The 14443-nt window shown below is 42.9% G+C and overlaps 1 protein-coding gene across 4 annotated transcripts in view; it reads left to right on the top strand.

Annotated features, from left to right (window-relative positions):
• SCUBE3 (signal peptide, CUB domain and EGF like domain containing 3) overlaps positions 1-14443 on the top strand; it is a 159336-nt gene that overhangs the window by 79141 nt on the left and 65752 nt on the right. For all 4 annotated transcript variants that reach the window (XM_040337787.1, XM_040337786.1, XM_040337785.1 and 1 more), the window contains 2 exons: positions 139-261; positions 5213-5329. In XM_040337787.1, the coding sequence (XP_040193721.1) occupies positions 139-261; positions 5213-5329 (240 nt within the window). The remainder of the gene's footprint in view (positions 1-138; positions 262-5212; positions 5330-14443) is intronic.

The following is a 14443-nucleotide window of genomic DNA, read 5'->3' as shown; positions in this document are numbered from 1 at the left end:
GCTAACATGGAACGAGGTTCTACTACTACTTTTACTGTACATACAATTATGTTATAAGTAGCTGTTGTAATAAAGTAAAATTTGTCATAGATTTGATGGTCCTTCCATACTTCTGTAATTTCTCTTTCTTTTTTTTAGAAGGCTTCCTCTGCATGAACAGGAACCATGGATGTGCACATATTTGCAGAGAAACTCCAAAGGGTGTGTCCTGTGAATGTCGACCAGGCTTTGAATTGACAGGAAACCAAAAAGACTGCAAATGTATGTGTGTCTGTCTCTCTATTTACCTAATTTACTAAAAAGTAACAACATTTTAAATGTACCACCAGCTGGAGGAGCTGTAAATAATACTTGGAGAAATGTGAAGGATTCGTTTGCAGCCACTGAGCAATTTTTTTTATAAATATCATATATATATATATATGTGACGCAATGTGCGGCGTATGGTCTGAGCACTGACAGGCTGTCCCCCACCCCTTCAACCTCTGCAGAAATGCTGGCAGCACTCATATGTATATTTCCCAAAGACACCTCTGGATATGATTCTGAGCATGTGCACTCAACTTCTTTGGTCGACCATGGCAAGGCCTGTTCTGAGTGGAACCTGTCCTCTTAAATCGCTGAATGGTCTAAGCCAGTGTTTCTCAATTCCAGTCCTCAGGCCCCCCCAACAGGTCAGGTTTTCAGGATTTCCCTCAGATGAAAAGGCTGTGGTGATTACTAAGGCAGTGAAACTGATCAAATCACCTGTGCAAAATAATGGAAATCCTGAAAACCTGACCTGTTGGGGGGGCCTGAGGACTGGAATTGAGAAACACCGGTCTAAGCCAACGTGCTGCAGCTCAGTTTCAGGGCCCTGGCAATGTTTTTATAGCCTATGCCATTTTTATGTAGAACAACAATTGTTTTTTTCAGATCCTCAGAGAGTTCTTTGCCATGAGGTGCCATGTTGAACTTCCAGTGACCAGTATGAGAGAGTGAGAGCGATAACACCAAATTTAACACACCTGCTCCCCATTCACACCTGTGACCTTGTAACTTTAACAAGACACCAGGGAGGGAAAATGGCCAATTGAGTCCAATTTGGACAATTTCACTTAGGGGTGTACACTTTTGTTGCCAGCGGTTTAGACATTAATGGCTGTGTCAGTAGTGTATTTAGGTTTTGTGCTGCCCTAGGCCTGACTAAACTCGTGCACCCCCTAATTTAAATATGACCCACCTCTTCCTGTCAAGGCCACACCCCTTCCTGTTTAAGACCCGTCCTGAAATTTTTAAGTGGGGACACTAGTTCTTAGGGCCTGGGGGGGCATTGGATTCCCTTAATTTGCATAGATTTCCTATCACTTCCTGTTTGGCTATGGGGTAGGAAGTGAAGGGAAATCTCTGCAATGGCATAGGGATGTTAAAAAAATACAGGGGCTATAAACCTTCCTAACTCTATAAAAAAGGAAAAAAATAAAGTGTTGCCTACTTTAAGCACAAATTTCTGATAATTTTATGGAGCGGACTAAGAAGATATAACTATGCCAATGGTGCAGCAGAAAACATATAGCACAGTGTGGAAGTTTTGTGGTCCAGGATGATAGGACAGTCAAAATTAGAAGCAGCTTGCGTTACACTAACAGTGTAGCACAAGCAAAGATACCTCAAACAAGAATTGAAAGACTCTTGGCTGGCTACAAAAAGCGTTTACAAGCTGTGATACTTGCCAAAGGGGGCAATACAAGATATTAACTCTGCAGGGTGCCCAAACTTTTGCAGACGCCATTTTTTTGTTTTCTGTAATTTTGAAAGTGTAAATGATGGAAATAAAATCTAACTTTTTTTGACATATTATAAGAATGTCTAATCTGTTATTTGATGCCTTTTGGAGATTTTTCCATCTTTCCTTGGCTTCTTTATGCCCAAACTTTCGATCCCCACTGTATTGAATGGTTTGCGCAAAAGTTATAGCATCTACAAACATATATTTATGGACTTTTAATTTTGTTAATTGTTTTTACTAGTAATGGTGGCTATCAGCGACATTGCAGTGGACAAATTTGCTACTAAGTGACACTTTTTGGGGACCTGTGACACCAATACAGTGATCAGTGCAAAAAAAATGCACTGTCGCTGTATAAATGAGACTGACAGGGAAGGAGTTAACATCAGGGGCGATCAAAGCGTTACGTGTGCTCCTAGGGATAGATTTCTAACTGTGTGGGGGATGGACTGACTGGAGGAAGAGAGAAATCTGTGTTCCTGATTAACAGGAACACAAGATCTCTCTCTTCCTCTCAGAGAGCGGCGGTCTGCCTTGTTTACATAGGCAGACTGTCATTCTGCGTCTCCTGTCAATGTGCTTGCATGCCCCAGAGATGATCCGAGGAATCACGTACAGGTAAGTGATTTTGCGTTTAAGGGCCGCCCTGCCACAATATATGTACGTGGGGCGGTCCTTAAGTGGTTAAACCATATATTTATATATTTATCTAAGGTTTTATTAACATACAGTGCCTTGCGAAAGTATTCGGCCCCCTTGAACTTTGCGACCTTTTGCCACATTTCAGGCTTCAAACATAAAGATATAAAACTGTAATAAAACTTGTTGTTGAATCAACAACAAGTGGGACACAATCATGAAGTGGAACGAAATTTATTGGATATTTCAAACTTTTTAACAAATAAAAAACTGAAAAATTGGGCGTGCAAAATTATTCAGCCCCTTTACTTTCAGTGCAGCAAACTCTCTCCAGAAGTTCAGTGAGGATCTCTGAATGATCCAATGTTGACCTAAATGACTAATGATGATAAATAGAATCCACCTGTGTGTAATCAAGTCTCCGTATAAATGCACCTGCACTGTGATAGTCTCAGAGGTCCGTTTAAAGCGCAGAGAGCATCATGAAGAACAAGGAACACGCCAGGCAGGTCCGAGATACTGTTGTGGAGAAGTTTCAAGCCAGATTTGGATACAAAAAGATTTCCCAAGCTTTAACCTCCCTGGCGGTATTATTCTGTCTGGAATTACGTACCAAAAGCGGTACATTTATTTTGCAAGGAAATTTGGCGTTTTATACTGTAGGCCTGTAATTTTTAGAAATAACTCACTTAAATCTGACCAAGCAAGAGTCTTGTAGGCATCCCGGGTATGATTTTTTTTTTAAAACAAAATTATAAATTATAATATAATAAATAATTATAAATAATTATAACAAATAATAATATAATTATAATAAAAATTATTCAATAATGTAATCAACTCAAAATCACTGAAATTTGCTCAGTTGCAGAATTGTCGCTGTCATTATTTTTTTTTTTTTATGACGAATTTCCCCACAAATCGCTATCACACATTTCTGCAAGTGATTATAATTTTTTATAGCTGTTTTCTAGCTGATCTAAAACCATTTTTGACATAAAGGGACACTTTTGGACAATCTACAGTTTTTAGGCAGAAATGACATTTTTTATTTTTATAAAAGTACATGCAGGACACTGGGCAGACCACTAGGGACAAGGGGGGTGTGTATTTTTTACATACAGTACTGTAATCTATAAGATTACAGTATACTGTATGTAAAGTGTTTGTTTACTTTTTTGAATTTGGCGCCATTCTCCGTCCCCGTGCGTCGTAACGTCGCAGGGAACGGAGATCGGCGGCACACAGGGACTGTGAATCGAGCGAGGAGGTCCCGCTCGCTCACACAGCGGGATGGCATTGCTGGATCCAGGGACAAGGTGAGTAATTTGCCCGTGGATCCAGCAAAAGGTAAGCCGCGCCGCTGCACGTCCACCCCGAGCGTGACTCGGGGATACTGATTTTAGCATTGAAAACCAACCCCGAGTCACGCTCGGGTTTACCGTCAGGGGGGTTAAACATCCCAAGGAGCACTGTACAAGCCATAATATTGAAATGGAAGGAGTATCAGACCACTGCAAATCTACGAAGACCTGGCCGTCCCTCTAAACTTTCAGCTCATACAAGGAGAAGACTGATCGGAGATGCAGCCAAGAGGCCCATGATCACTCTGGATGAACTGCAGAGATCTACAGCTGAGGTGGGAGACTCTGTCCATAGGACAACAATCAGTCCCTGTATACTTCACAAATCTGGCCTTTATGGAAGAGTGGCAAGAAGAAAGCCATTTCTTAAAGATATACATAAAAAGTGTAGTTTAAAGTTTGCCACAAGCCACCTGGGAGACACACCAAACATGTGGAAGAAGGTGCTTTGGTCAGATGAAACCAAAATCGAACTATTTGGCAACAATGCAAAACGTTATGTTTGGCGTAAAAGCAACACAGCTCATCACCCTGAACACACCATCCCCACTGTCAAACATGGTGGTGGCAGCATCATGGTTTGGGCCTGCTTTTCTTCAGCAGGGACAGGGAAGATGGTTAAAATTGATGGGAAGATGGATGGAGCTAAATACAGGACCATTCTGGAAGAAAACCTGATGGAGTCTGCAAAAGACCTGAGACTGGGACGGAGATTTGTCTTCCAACAAGACAATGATCCAAAACATAAAGCAAAATCCACAATGGAATGGTTCACAAATAAACATATCCAGGTGTTAGAATGGCCAAGTCAAAGTCCAGACCTGAATCCAATCGAGAATCTGTGGAAAGAACTGAAAACTGCTGTTCACAAACGCTCTCCATCCAACCTCACTGAGCTCGAGCTGTTTTGCAAGGAGGAATGGGCAAAAAGTTCAGTCTCTCGAACTGATAGAGACATACCCCAAGCGACTTACAGCTGTAATCGCAGAAAAAGGTGGCGCTACAAAGTATTAACTTAAGGGGGCTGAATAATTTTGTACGCCCAATTTTTCAGTTTTTTATTTGTTAAAAAAGTTTGAAATATCCAATAAATTTCGTTCCACTTCATGATTGTGTCCCACTTGTTGTTGATTCTTCAAAAAAAAATTACAGTTTTATATCTTTATGTTTGAAGTCTGAAATGTGGCAAAAGGTCGCAAAGTTCAAGGGGGCCGAATACTTTCGCAAGGCACTGTATATTGAAATATGTGTTATTTTACTTTCCCCCATGTTTCAAACTCATTATTGGGGTCAAATTGTGTTTATGTTCCAAAAAAAACACTCTTAAAAAGATTGCAATTGTACTAACTTTTAATATTCAATACTTATAATATGTCTTTGTAATGAGTATTTATGCTGCACACTCAAATATGATTATTTATTTTACTTTAATGTGTTATAGTGACATGTAACTATGGAAATGGTGGTTGTCAGCACACTTGTGATGACACAGATCATGGACCCAGATGTGGCTGCCATGTTAAATTTGTTTTGCACTCGGATGGGAAAACCTGCATAGGTAAGTAAAGTAAACAGATAAACACACAAATTGTTATATTGCAATGTCATTATTTAATTGCTGTGCTTGTTTTATCTCTTTTTCTAGGTTTTATTAGATTTATAGCTTATCCTTTAATTACAGTATGTTTAGATATTTATTCCCATAAAAAAATAAATCATACCATAATCGTGTACAGAGCCATATTTAAAAAAAATCCTGCTGTCCTAAGCACTCCTGAATGATACCTTTTTTTTAACTTGCTCGTCCCTTGCCTCGTGTGATTATGTCAGTAAAGACTATGGGCCAGATTCACAGTCAGCTTACGCGGACGTATCTGTTGATACGCCACGTAAGTTCTGTAATGCGCCGTCGTATCTATGCGCCGTATTCAGGGAACAAGATACGCCTGAATTTTGCCAAGATACGACTGACGTAAGTCACCTACGCCGTCGTATCTTGGGTGCATATTTTCGCTGGCCGCTAGGGGCGCTTTCTTTGATTTACGCATCGAATATGTAAATGAGCTAGATACGACGATTCACGAACGTACTTGCGCCTGTCGCAGTAAGCTACGCCGTTTACTTAAGGCGTACATCCGGCGTAAAGTTACCCCTGCTATATGATGCGCAGCCAATGCTAAGGTATGGACAATGGAACAGCCGTCGGATTTTACGTCGTTTGCGTAAGTCGTACGTGAATGGGGCTGGGCGTAGGTTACGTTCACGTCGTTGCCATTGAGCCGTCGTATCTTAGGGCGTAAATTCGACGTGATTCTGAGCATGCGCACGCATGCGCTGTTCGTACGGCGCTTCATTTACATGGGGTCACAATTTATTATAATAAAACACGCCCACTACCAGCCTACTTTGAATTACGCAGGCATACGCCGGCGCATTTACCTTACGCCGCCATAACTTAGGGAGCAAGTGCTTTGTGAATACTGTACTTGCCTCTCTATGTTACGTCGGCGTAGCGCATATGAGATGCGCTACGCCCGCACAGAGATACGCCAATCTCTGTGAATCTGGCCCTATGGCTTTAATGGATGCAGCATGCATTCTGCATTATATGCATAGCAGCTTTTCAGCTGTAGAGACCATAAAACAAGAGAAAGGAGGGATGGCTTCTTGTAAAAAGCATTCTGACTCTTTACAAGACAGTGTCCCTTTTATCCCCTTCTACTTACAGTTTTCTGATCTTAGCTACAAATGTCTAGAGATGTACCTGAGAGAAAAATAACATAAGGAAAACATTATCACAATTTTTACATTTTGAACCTTGGTGCTGCCCAATCTAACCCTACTGCCTTAGGCCTTTAATAATGTTTATATTACATACATAAAATCAGATTTATCAATATACAGTATTTAAATACTTAAAAAAAAACATGTGATTACATTTTTGTATGAATTACATTACATTACTTATCAAGATAGTGATGGTTTCATTCAGATTAAACAAAAGATTGAAAGAGGGAGTATTTGGCAGTATCTAACACCTAAAAAACATGGCTGATCCTGCCAGTTTCTTCCCTCCCTTATGTAAACTGACCACAGTATACCATGGCTGCTGAGCCCTGACACTGTGGTCAGTTTACGTACTCCCGTCATCCGCAGCCCTGCTCTCTGTCTCCACTCTGCTCCTGTGTCCTTCTCCCCCTCTCTCCCTGCCTGTCAGCTCATGCTGCTTGCAAAACACTAACTTGCATGCACCATCAGCGCTGTCTCCTAGTGTAGTGTCCCCCTCTGTGTGTGATTTATAAAACAAAATGCTGTAAATATCTTAAATTTTAGAGCAGCAATCCGCGATCACATGACCGACCTGCCCTCTCCTCCTCCCCTCCAAAATGATTTCAGCAGGGAATCTCTGCCCCTCCCACTGCATCTGTCAGAGGAGGAAAGGAGAGCGCCAGCCGGTCATGTGATCACGGATCTCGGCTCTGAAATGAGGTAATTACAGCACAGCAGGGGAGGCAGCACTGATGGTGCATACAAATTAGAGTGGCTTAACAACCACTTTAACTTCTGCCTGTGGCACTTAGGCAAGGGTGGTATGAAGTCTAACTGACAAGATTAAAGTATAACTTTTTTTCATTTTCATTATGCCCCATACAGACGGTCGTTTTTTGTGATGAAAAAAAATGACGTTTTTGAAAACGTCATTTAAAATGATAGTGTGTGGGGAAAATGTCGTTTTATGTCTTCAGAAAAACGACCAAAAAAAAATTCGAACATGCTCGAATTTTTTGTGTCGTTTTTCAAAATGTCATTTTTTGTGTCAATGAAAATGATAGTGTGTGGGCAAAACAACGTTTTTGAACCCGCACATGCCCAGAAGCAAGTTTTGAGACGGGAGGTAAAACTACCATTCATAATGGAGTAAGCACATTCATCACGCTTTAACAGACAAAAAAGCACGAATCATCTTTTACTAACAAGTAACCAGCTAAAAGCAGCCTCAAGGCGAATAGAACTTCCCCTTTAGAGTGCCGTCACTTTGTTCATCATTTTTCAAAATGATGGTGTGTATGCTACATCGTTTTTGAAAATGAAGTTTCAAAAATGTCGTTTTTTTTCATCACTTCAAACGTCATTTTTTTTTCATCACAAAAAACGACCGTCTGTATGGGGCATTAGAGTGGGGAGGATTTAGAACATCTGCCAGTTTTTATCGCAGTCTGTGTCCCCATTAGGGAGAATAACTTTCTCTATGTATCTTGTTTACAGTACCTTTATCACCAAAAGTGAAAGTAAAAGAAAATCTCAAGTTTTAAGTTGTCCTCTGAAAAGTAGTAGAGGAGAAATCTTCCAATGAGGGCACTAGTTATTGTAACCTGGGGGGCCCCAAGGTGTTCCCTTAATTTTTCAGGGGTTCCTTTCACTTCCTATTTTGGCTATGGGACAGGATGTAAATGTAAATCTCCCCAATGGGACACAGATAGCAAAAAAAACACTTTTAACACTTCCTTACTCTATTCAAAATGACAAAAAATGGCTATAGTTCTACTGTAAAGCGGAGTTCCAGTCGTTTTTGTGTTTATTAAAAGTCAGCAGCTACAAAAAGTGGAGCTGCTGAGCTGAATTTTAATAAACAGACACTTACCTGTCCCACAATCCAGTGATGCAGCCACCCAAACTTTCGGTTTTCTCCCTCACATCTCCCCGGCACCAGCATCACAAGTGTGGGCACCCGGCTGTCACAGCTTGCAGCTTCACAGGCGATTGCAAGTTGCACTGCGCCTTCTTAATGGTCGGGCAATCTTCTGTCCCACAATCCAGCGATGCATCCATCCAAACTCTCGGTTCTCTCCCTCACATCTCCCCGGCGCCAGCATCACAAGTGTGGGCACCTGGCTGTGACAGCTTGCGGCTTCACAGGCAGTTGTGAGTTGCGCTGCGCCTCCTCAATGGCCAGGCAATCCGTGTCCCAGAAGATTGCAGGGAGAGGAGAACTTCCGCTCGAGTCGCCTAGGCGGCCCGAGCGGAAGTGGGAGCTGGGTATCTGTTGTCTGTTGAAACTAGGAAACTTGCCGCAAGAACAGTATCAAAGGTGAAATCTTCCAATGGGGATGTATTTATGGTGACAATTTTCTAGGAGGGGATTTTCCTCACTTTGTAGAGATTTCCTCTCACTTCCTGTGGTGTTTCTATGGGACAGTAAGTAAAGGGAAATCTCCTCAATGGAGCACATATGCCAAAAGAAAAAAAACAAAATAAATAAAAACTAATTTCGGGAGTAACTAAATAAATGTTTTTTTCGGACGAAATATTTCAGTATGCACATGTCTATTGTCTATAGCAGTGGGTGCCTTTTAATGTTGGAGTGATTCACCCAATCACTTCTACATTCCGCCAAGGTTACAGCATTTAATAAACATGTAGGTGAATATCATGTGAAATATAAAATTGCAACTATCACCATTTTACAACTATATTCTCCAGGGTCTTTGCCTTCAGAAAATATAGTATTGCTTATGGGTTTAACTAATCTTCAACATGTGCAAAAAATGTAAAAGTGGCCCTAATAGACAAGTGGTTTGTCCAAAGGAAAGGTTAAAGGGATTGTAAAAGCAGTTTTTTTTTATACTAACACATTCTAATTTGATAGTCAAATCCATCTCATCTAACACTACCCTCTCCCCAGACTGACAATACTGCTGTCCGGCCTATAGCAAAATGACAGCCGGGCGGTGGTTTAGTTATCCTGACTGGGCGTCATATGACGTCGAGCAGGATAACTGCCGGTGCGCGCCGATCGGTGGTGCAGCGTGTCAGTCTGGCACACCGCTACACCGATCTCGATAAAGAGCCTCTGGCGGCTGATCACAGTATAAACAGGAAGAACCATTTATCGGCTCTTCCTCACTGACAGACGCGAGTAGAGGAGAGCCGTTCAGCAGCTCTCCTGACGGGGGGAAAGTGCTGATTGTTTATCAGCGCAGCCCCCCCGCGGATGCCCACCTATCAGTACCCATCCATGCCCACTTATCAGTGCTCATCAGTGCCTATCCGTTAAGTATATCTATAGCCAAAACTTTATTTTCACTTTGAATAGAGCTTGGAAGGGTTGAAATCTCTGACTTTTTTTCGCCATCTATGTCCCATTGGTGAGATTTACCATCACTCCTTATACTGTAGATACAACAACATTAAGTTTGAGGAAATTGATCCAAAGTAGGGGAGTTCCCCTTATAGCTGTCACTGGAACAAATCAAGACAGTGAATCGTCCTAAAACAAGACAGAGGTTCTAACCCCTTAGCACTTTCCAAAACTGAAAAAATGACATTGGATTAGTGTAAAACTCTTTATTTTAGGAGCATAATTTAAATGTTTTGTCAGGTGAATAGAAGGAACAATACCTGGCTACCATATCCAAAAACAAATGTACCATATTAGGCCATTTAGTATAGAGGTCATTAATACAATTTATTCATCATCACACATTTAACCATTGAATACCGGTACATGTTTTCCACTGATGCCATGGACTTGGCAGAATAATACATTTTGTATGTGAAGTTCTATAGGAGAGGATCTTTTACTGTCTGTAATAATAGTTCCCTTTGTTAGTACTGTATATGTGACTTGTCCTTCTTAGTTGGTACCCAGACAGGTTAGCATTGATGAGTGGTTTGTGTGGTGATGTAGTGTATTTGATACTTAGGATTTTCAATAAAAGCTTGTAGCCATAGTAGGGGTTGTGTTGCAATGTCTTACTGTTTTTTTTTTCTTTATAGAAAACAGCTACAGCCTGAATATAAAGGCCTCTCCTCCGCCAGCATACTACAGAGAAAAAGCGGTGTTTTTCATGTGGAAATGTGGTCACTCTGCATGGGTGTTTAACCCCATGCTGAGTCAGAGCTAAAGCTCTCCTATTATCAGGGAGAATTACAGAATTATAGGTCTGAGACAGACCACTGCTTATCAAGCAAAGCTCCTTCTCTGCAGCATGCTGGCAAAGCAGAGGCTTTTATATTCAGGCTGTGGCTTTCTAAAGAAAAAAATCTGTGACACATTCCACACCTTCGGTTTGGCTGCACCTAGGATGATTTTAGTTTATTCAAAATGAATTTGTTAGAAAAAATATGGATATCCCTTGATTATTTCTGACTCCTTTGTATGGCAACAAACTTTTTGTCGCCGCCTTTGCTCCGCCCCTGACCCCACCCCCTTTGCCCTGCCCATGTGTACAGTGGCGGTGTATATGCTCATCCTCAGGTCACAGAGTGGACCTCTCATTATAAGGTACACAGAGCCCCCATTCAGTCAGGAAGAGGATCCCCAATTATAAAGCACAATAAGTCCTACTTCTCAGGTCACAAAGTGTGCCCCTCATTACAATGTGTACAAAACTCCCATCCCCAGGTCATACAGGGGGTCCCCCATGATAAGATGTACTGAGGTCCCCATCCTGAGATCACACAGGTGCTCCCCATTATAAATACAGTGCCCCCATCCTCAGGACACACAGGGGTTTCTCAATATGAGTGCAGCCCCCCTAATCCACATGACAGGGGGTCCCCCATTTTGAGTACACTGTCCCTGCTCAGGACACACAGGGGCCCCCATTATATGAAGTATAGTCCCCCCCCCGCCTACACATACCGGGTCCACTGCCTCCCATGTTTCATCACTGTACTTTCCTGTACACATTTTCCATCACTGCACTCATGTTGTATTGCTGTACCCCCTTCTCACTCATGTTGCATTGCTGTACCCCCTCTGCACACATGTTGCATTTCTGTACCCCCTTTTCACACATGTTGCATTGCTGTACCCCCTCTGCACACATGTTACATTGCTGTACCTCCTCTGCACAGATGTTACATTGCTGTACCTCCTCTGCACACATGTTGCATTGCTGTACCCCCTCTGCACACATGTTGCGTTGCTGTACCCCCTCTGCTTACATGTTGCATTGCTGTACCCCTCTTACCACCCTTGCTCTAGCAGACATTTAATTCTCCAAGCTGCACATTGTACTTCCCGCACAGCCTGGACTTCAGGAGGAGACCGGTGAAGACCTGAGAGACAGGGCAGCAGACCAATCAGCTTCCAGCTGCATTTGGGTAAAACAGGCTTCAGCATCACTGTCACAAGGGACATGAGTAAAACAAACCACACACATGCTGCCTACGTGTCGGTGGTGCTGCTGATCTGATGCCGATCCCTGCCCTGAGTTCTCTCACTGGTTCGGGAAGTGTCCTCCTCCTCCCGGGGCTCTCTTTCTGTCTCTCTAACCAGGTCCGGGCCGCTTACTCCATCTATCCCTCCCCTCCTCTCCACCGGGATTCCTTCCACAGCTACGCATCCTGATCCCCGCAGGCAAACTAAAGCTTCCACGCTGCACCCTTTTTTCTATGGGGCGCAGAATGGAAGTTTTAGTTTGCTTGCTGGAGGGACAGACCAGTATTTAAAAAATCCTAATCCCCAGTGAGTGGCTGGGGGATCCGGATTTTGCTGCCTCCCTATCCTGGCGCCCTGGGCAGCTGCCTAACCTGCCTATTGCTAGCACCAACCCTGATTACTAAAGGCTTTTGGAGCAGGATTATGAGACGAGAATAGGTTCTTTGGGGTGAAGGGTTCAAGGAAGATTTTTTTGTCCTTTACGAGAAGACAATTTAACCATGGCTCAAGGAGCTGCTGCCGCCATCTAGTCCCCAAAGAGAAAGCCAAGGATTGGATGGGTGATCTGTCTATCGAAGTGCCCGGACAAGGGGGAGGGGCTATATATGACGAGGTGCGGCGGGGAACACACAGCTATTCAAATGAAAGCTGTAATGTTCCCCGCGCTGATCAACTAGGCGGCGGGGGGGGGGGGGGGAGTGCTTGGCTTTCTCTTTGGGGACAAGGCTGCATTTGGGGACATGGCTGCATTTGGGGACATGCCTGCATTTGGGGACATGCCCGCATTTGGGGACAAGGCTGCATTTGGGGACAAGGCTGTATTTGGGGACACATGGCTGCATTTGGGGACACATGGACACATTTAAAAAAAAGTATCGGTAAGCGTTATCGGCGAGTACATGATAAAAAGTATCAGTATTTGTACTCGGTCCTAAAAAAGTGGTATCGGGACAACCCTAAAAAAAATGCAAATAATTTCTTTATCAGTTTAGGCCAATATGTATTTTGCTACATATTTTTATTTTGGGTGAAAAAATCCTAATAAGCTTAAATAAATTGGTCTTCACAAAAGTTATAACATCTACAAACTATGGGATATTTTTATTTATTAATTGAAAAAAATTAGGGCTGTTACTGAATACAATTTTCACGTTCGATTAATCGTTTTTTTTTTTTATCGATTAACCGACTAATTTTGATTAATTATAACGCACATAAATTTTTCGGATCACCACCATATATAGTCCCCACTGTAATATCCATGGACATCTCCCCCACTGTAATATCCACAGACATCCCCCCACTGTAATATCCACAGACATCTCCCCCACTGTAATATCCACAGACATCTCCCCCACTGTAATATCCACAGACATCTCCTCACTGTAATATCCACAGACATCTCCCCCACTGTAATATCCACAGACATCTCCCCACTGTAATATCCACAGACATCTCCCCACTGTAATATCCACAGACATCTCCCCCCACTGTAATATCCACAGACATCTCCCCACTGTAATATCCACAGACATCTCCCCCACTGTAATATCCACAGACATCTCCCCCACTGTAATATCCACAGACATCTCCCCCACTGTAATATTCAAAGACATCTCCCCACTGTAATATCCACAAACATCTCCCCCATTGTAATATGGTCCACATCTCTCCCACTGTATAGGAATATTAGTGCTTGCTTAGTATTTCCAGAGAAGCCGGCCGAACACGACCAGTTGAGGCGGGGTGATGACGACAGCGCGCCGCTCTAGGCTCACCTAGGCCGCCGGGTGGACCAAGATGGCCGCCACTCTGGGAGCTAGGCCGAAGCCGCGGCCTTTCCTATGGCTGAAGCAGCAGTGGAGCACCGCGGATCACGTGTGTGCCGATCTGCATATGGTGACCCGTTCGGATCACGGATCATTTACAATCCATTGCACCACTAGTACCGATCAAAAGAATTTTGATTGATCAAAAAAGTTACGATTAATCGAGGAATTAATCTTTAATTTCCACAGCCCTAAAAAAAAAAAATGTTTTTACTAATAATGGCGGCGATAAGCGACTTATAGCGAGACTGCAATATTACGGCGCACACATCGGACACCTAACTGACACTTTTGAATATTTTTTGGGGACCAGTGATCAGTGCTTAAAAATTTGCACTGTCGCTGTACTAAAGACACTGGCTGGGAAGGGGCTAACATCAGGGGAGATCACACTGTGTGCCTAACCTGTGCTTTATCACTGTGTGGGAGGTGATTTGACCAGACAAAGGCAAATGATCAATACCTTCTCTTTTGACAGAATGGCAATCTGCCTTGTTTACATAGGCAGATTGCTGTTGTGCCTGTGTACTGTGTAATCAATGGGTGCCAGCAGACATCGAGTCTGCGGTACCCGTCCGGAAGTGTCAGATCTCGTACTAGGTACGTGATCTGGCACAGAGTGGCCACCCTGCCACAATATATGTACGGTGGCCAGTCCGCAAGTGGCTATGGATGG

The sequence above is a fragment of the Rana temporaria genome, chromosome 2, assembly GCF_905171775.1.
Source record: "Rana temporaria chromosome 2, aRanTem1.1, whole genome shotgun sequence".
NCBI classification, from domain to species: Eukaryota; Metazoa; Chordata; class Amphibia; order Anura; family Ranidae; genus Rana; species Rana temporaria.
This window is presented reverse-complemented; position numbering and strand designations above follow the sequence as displayed.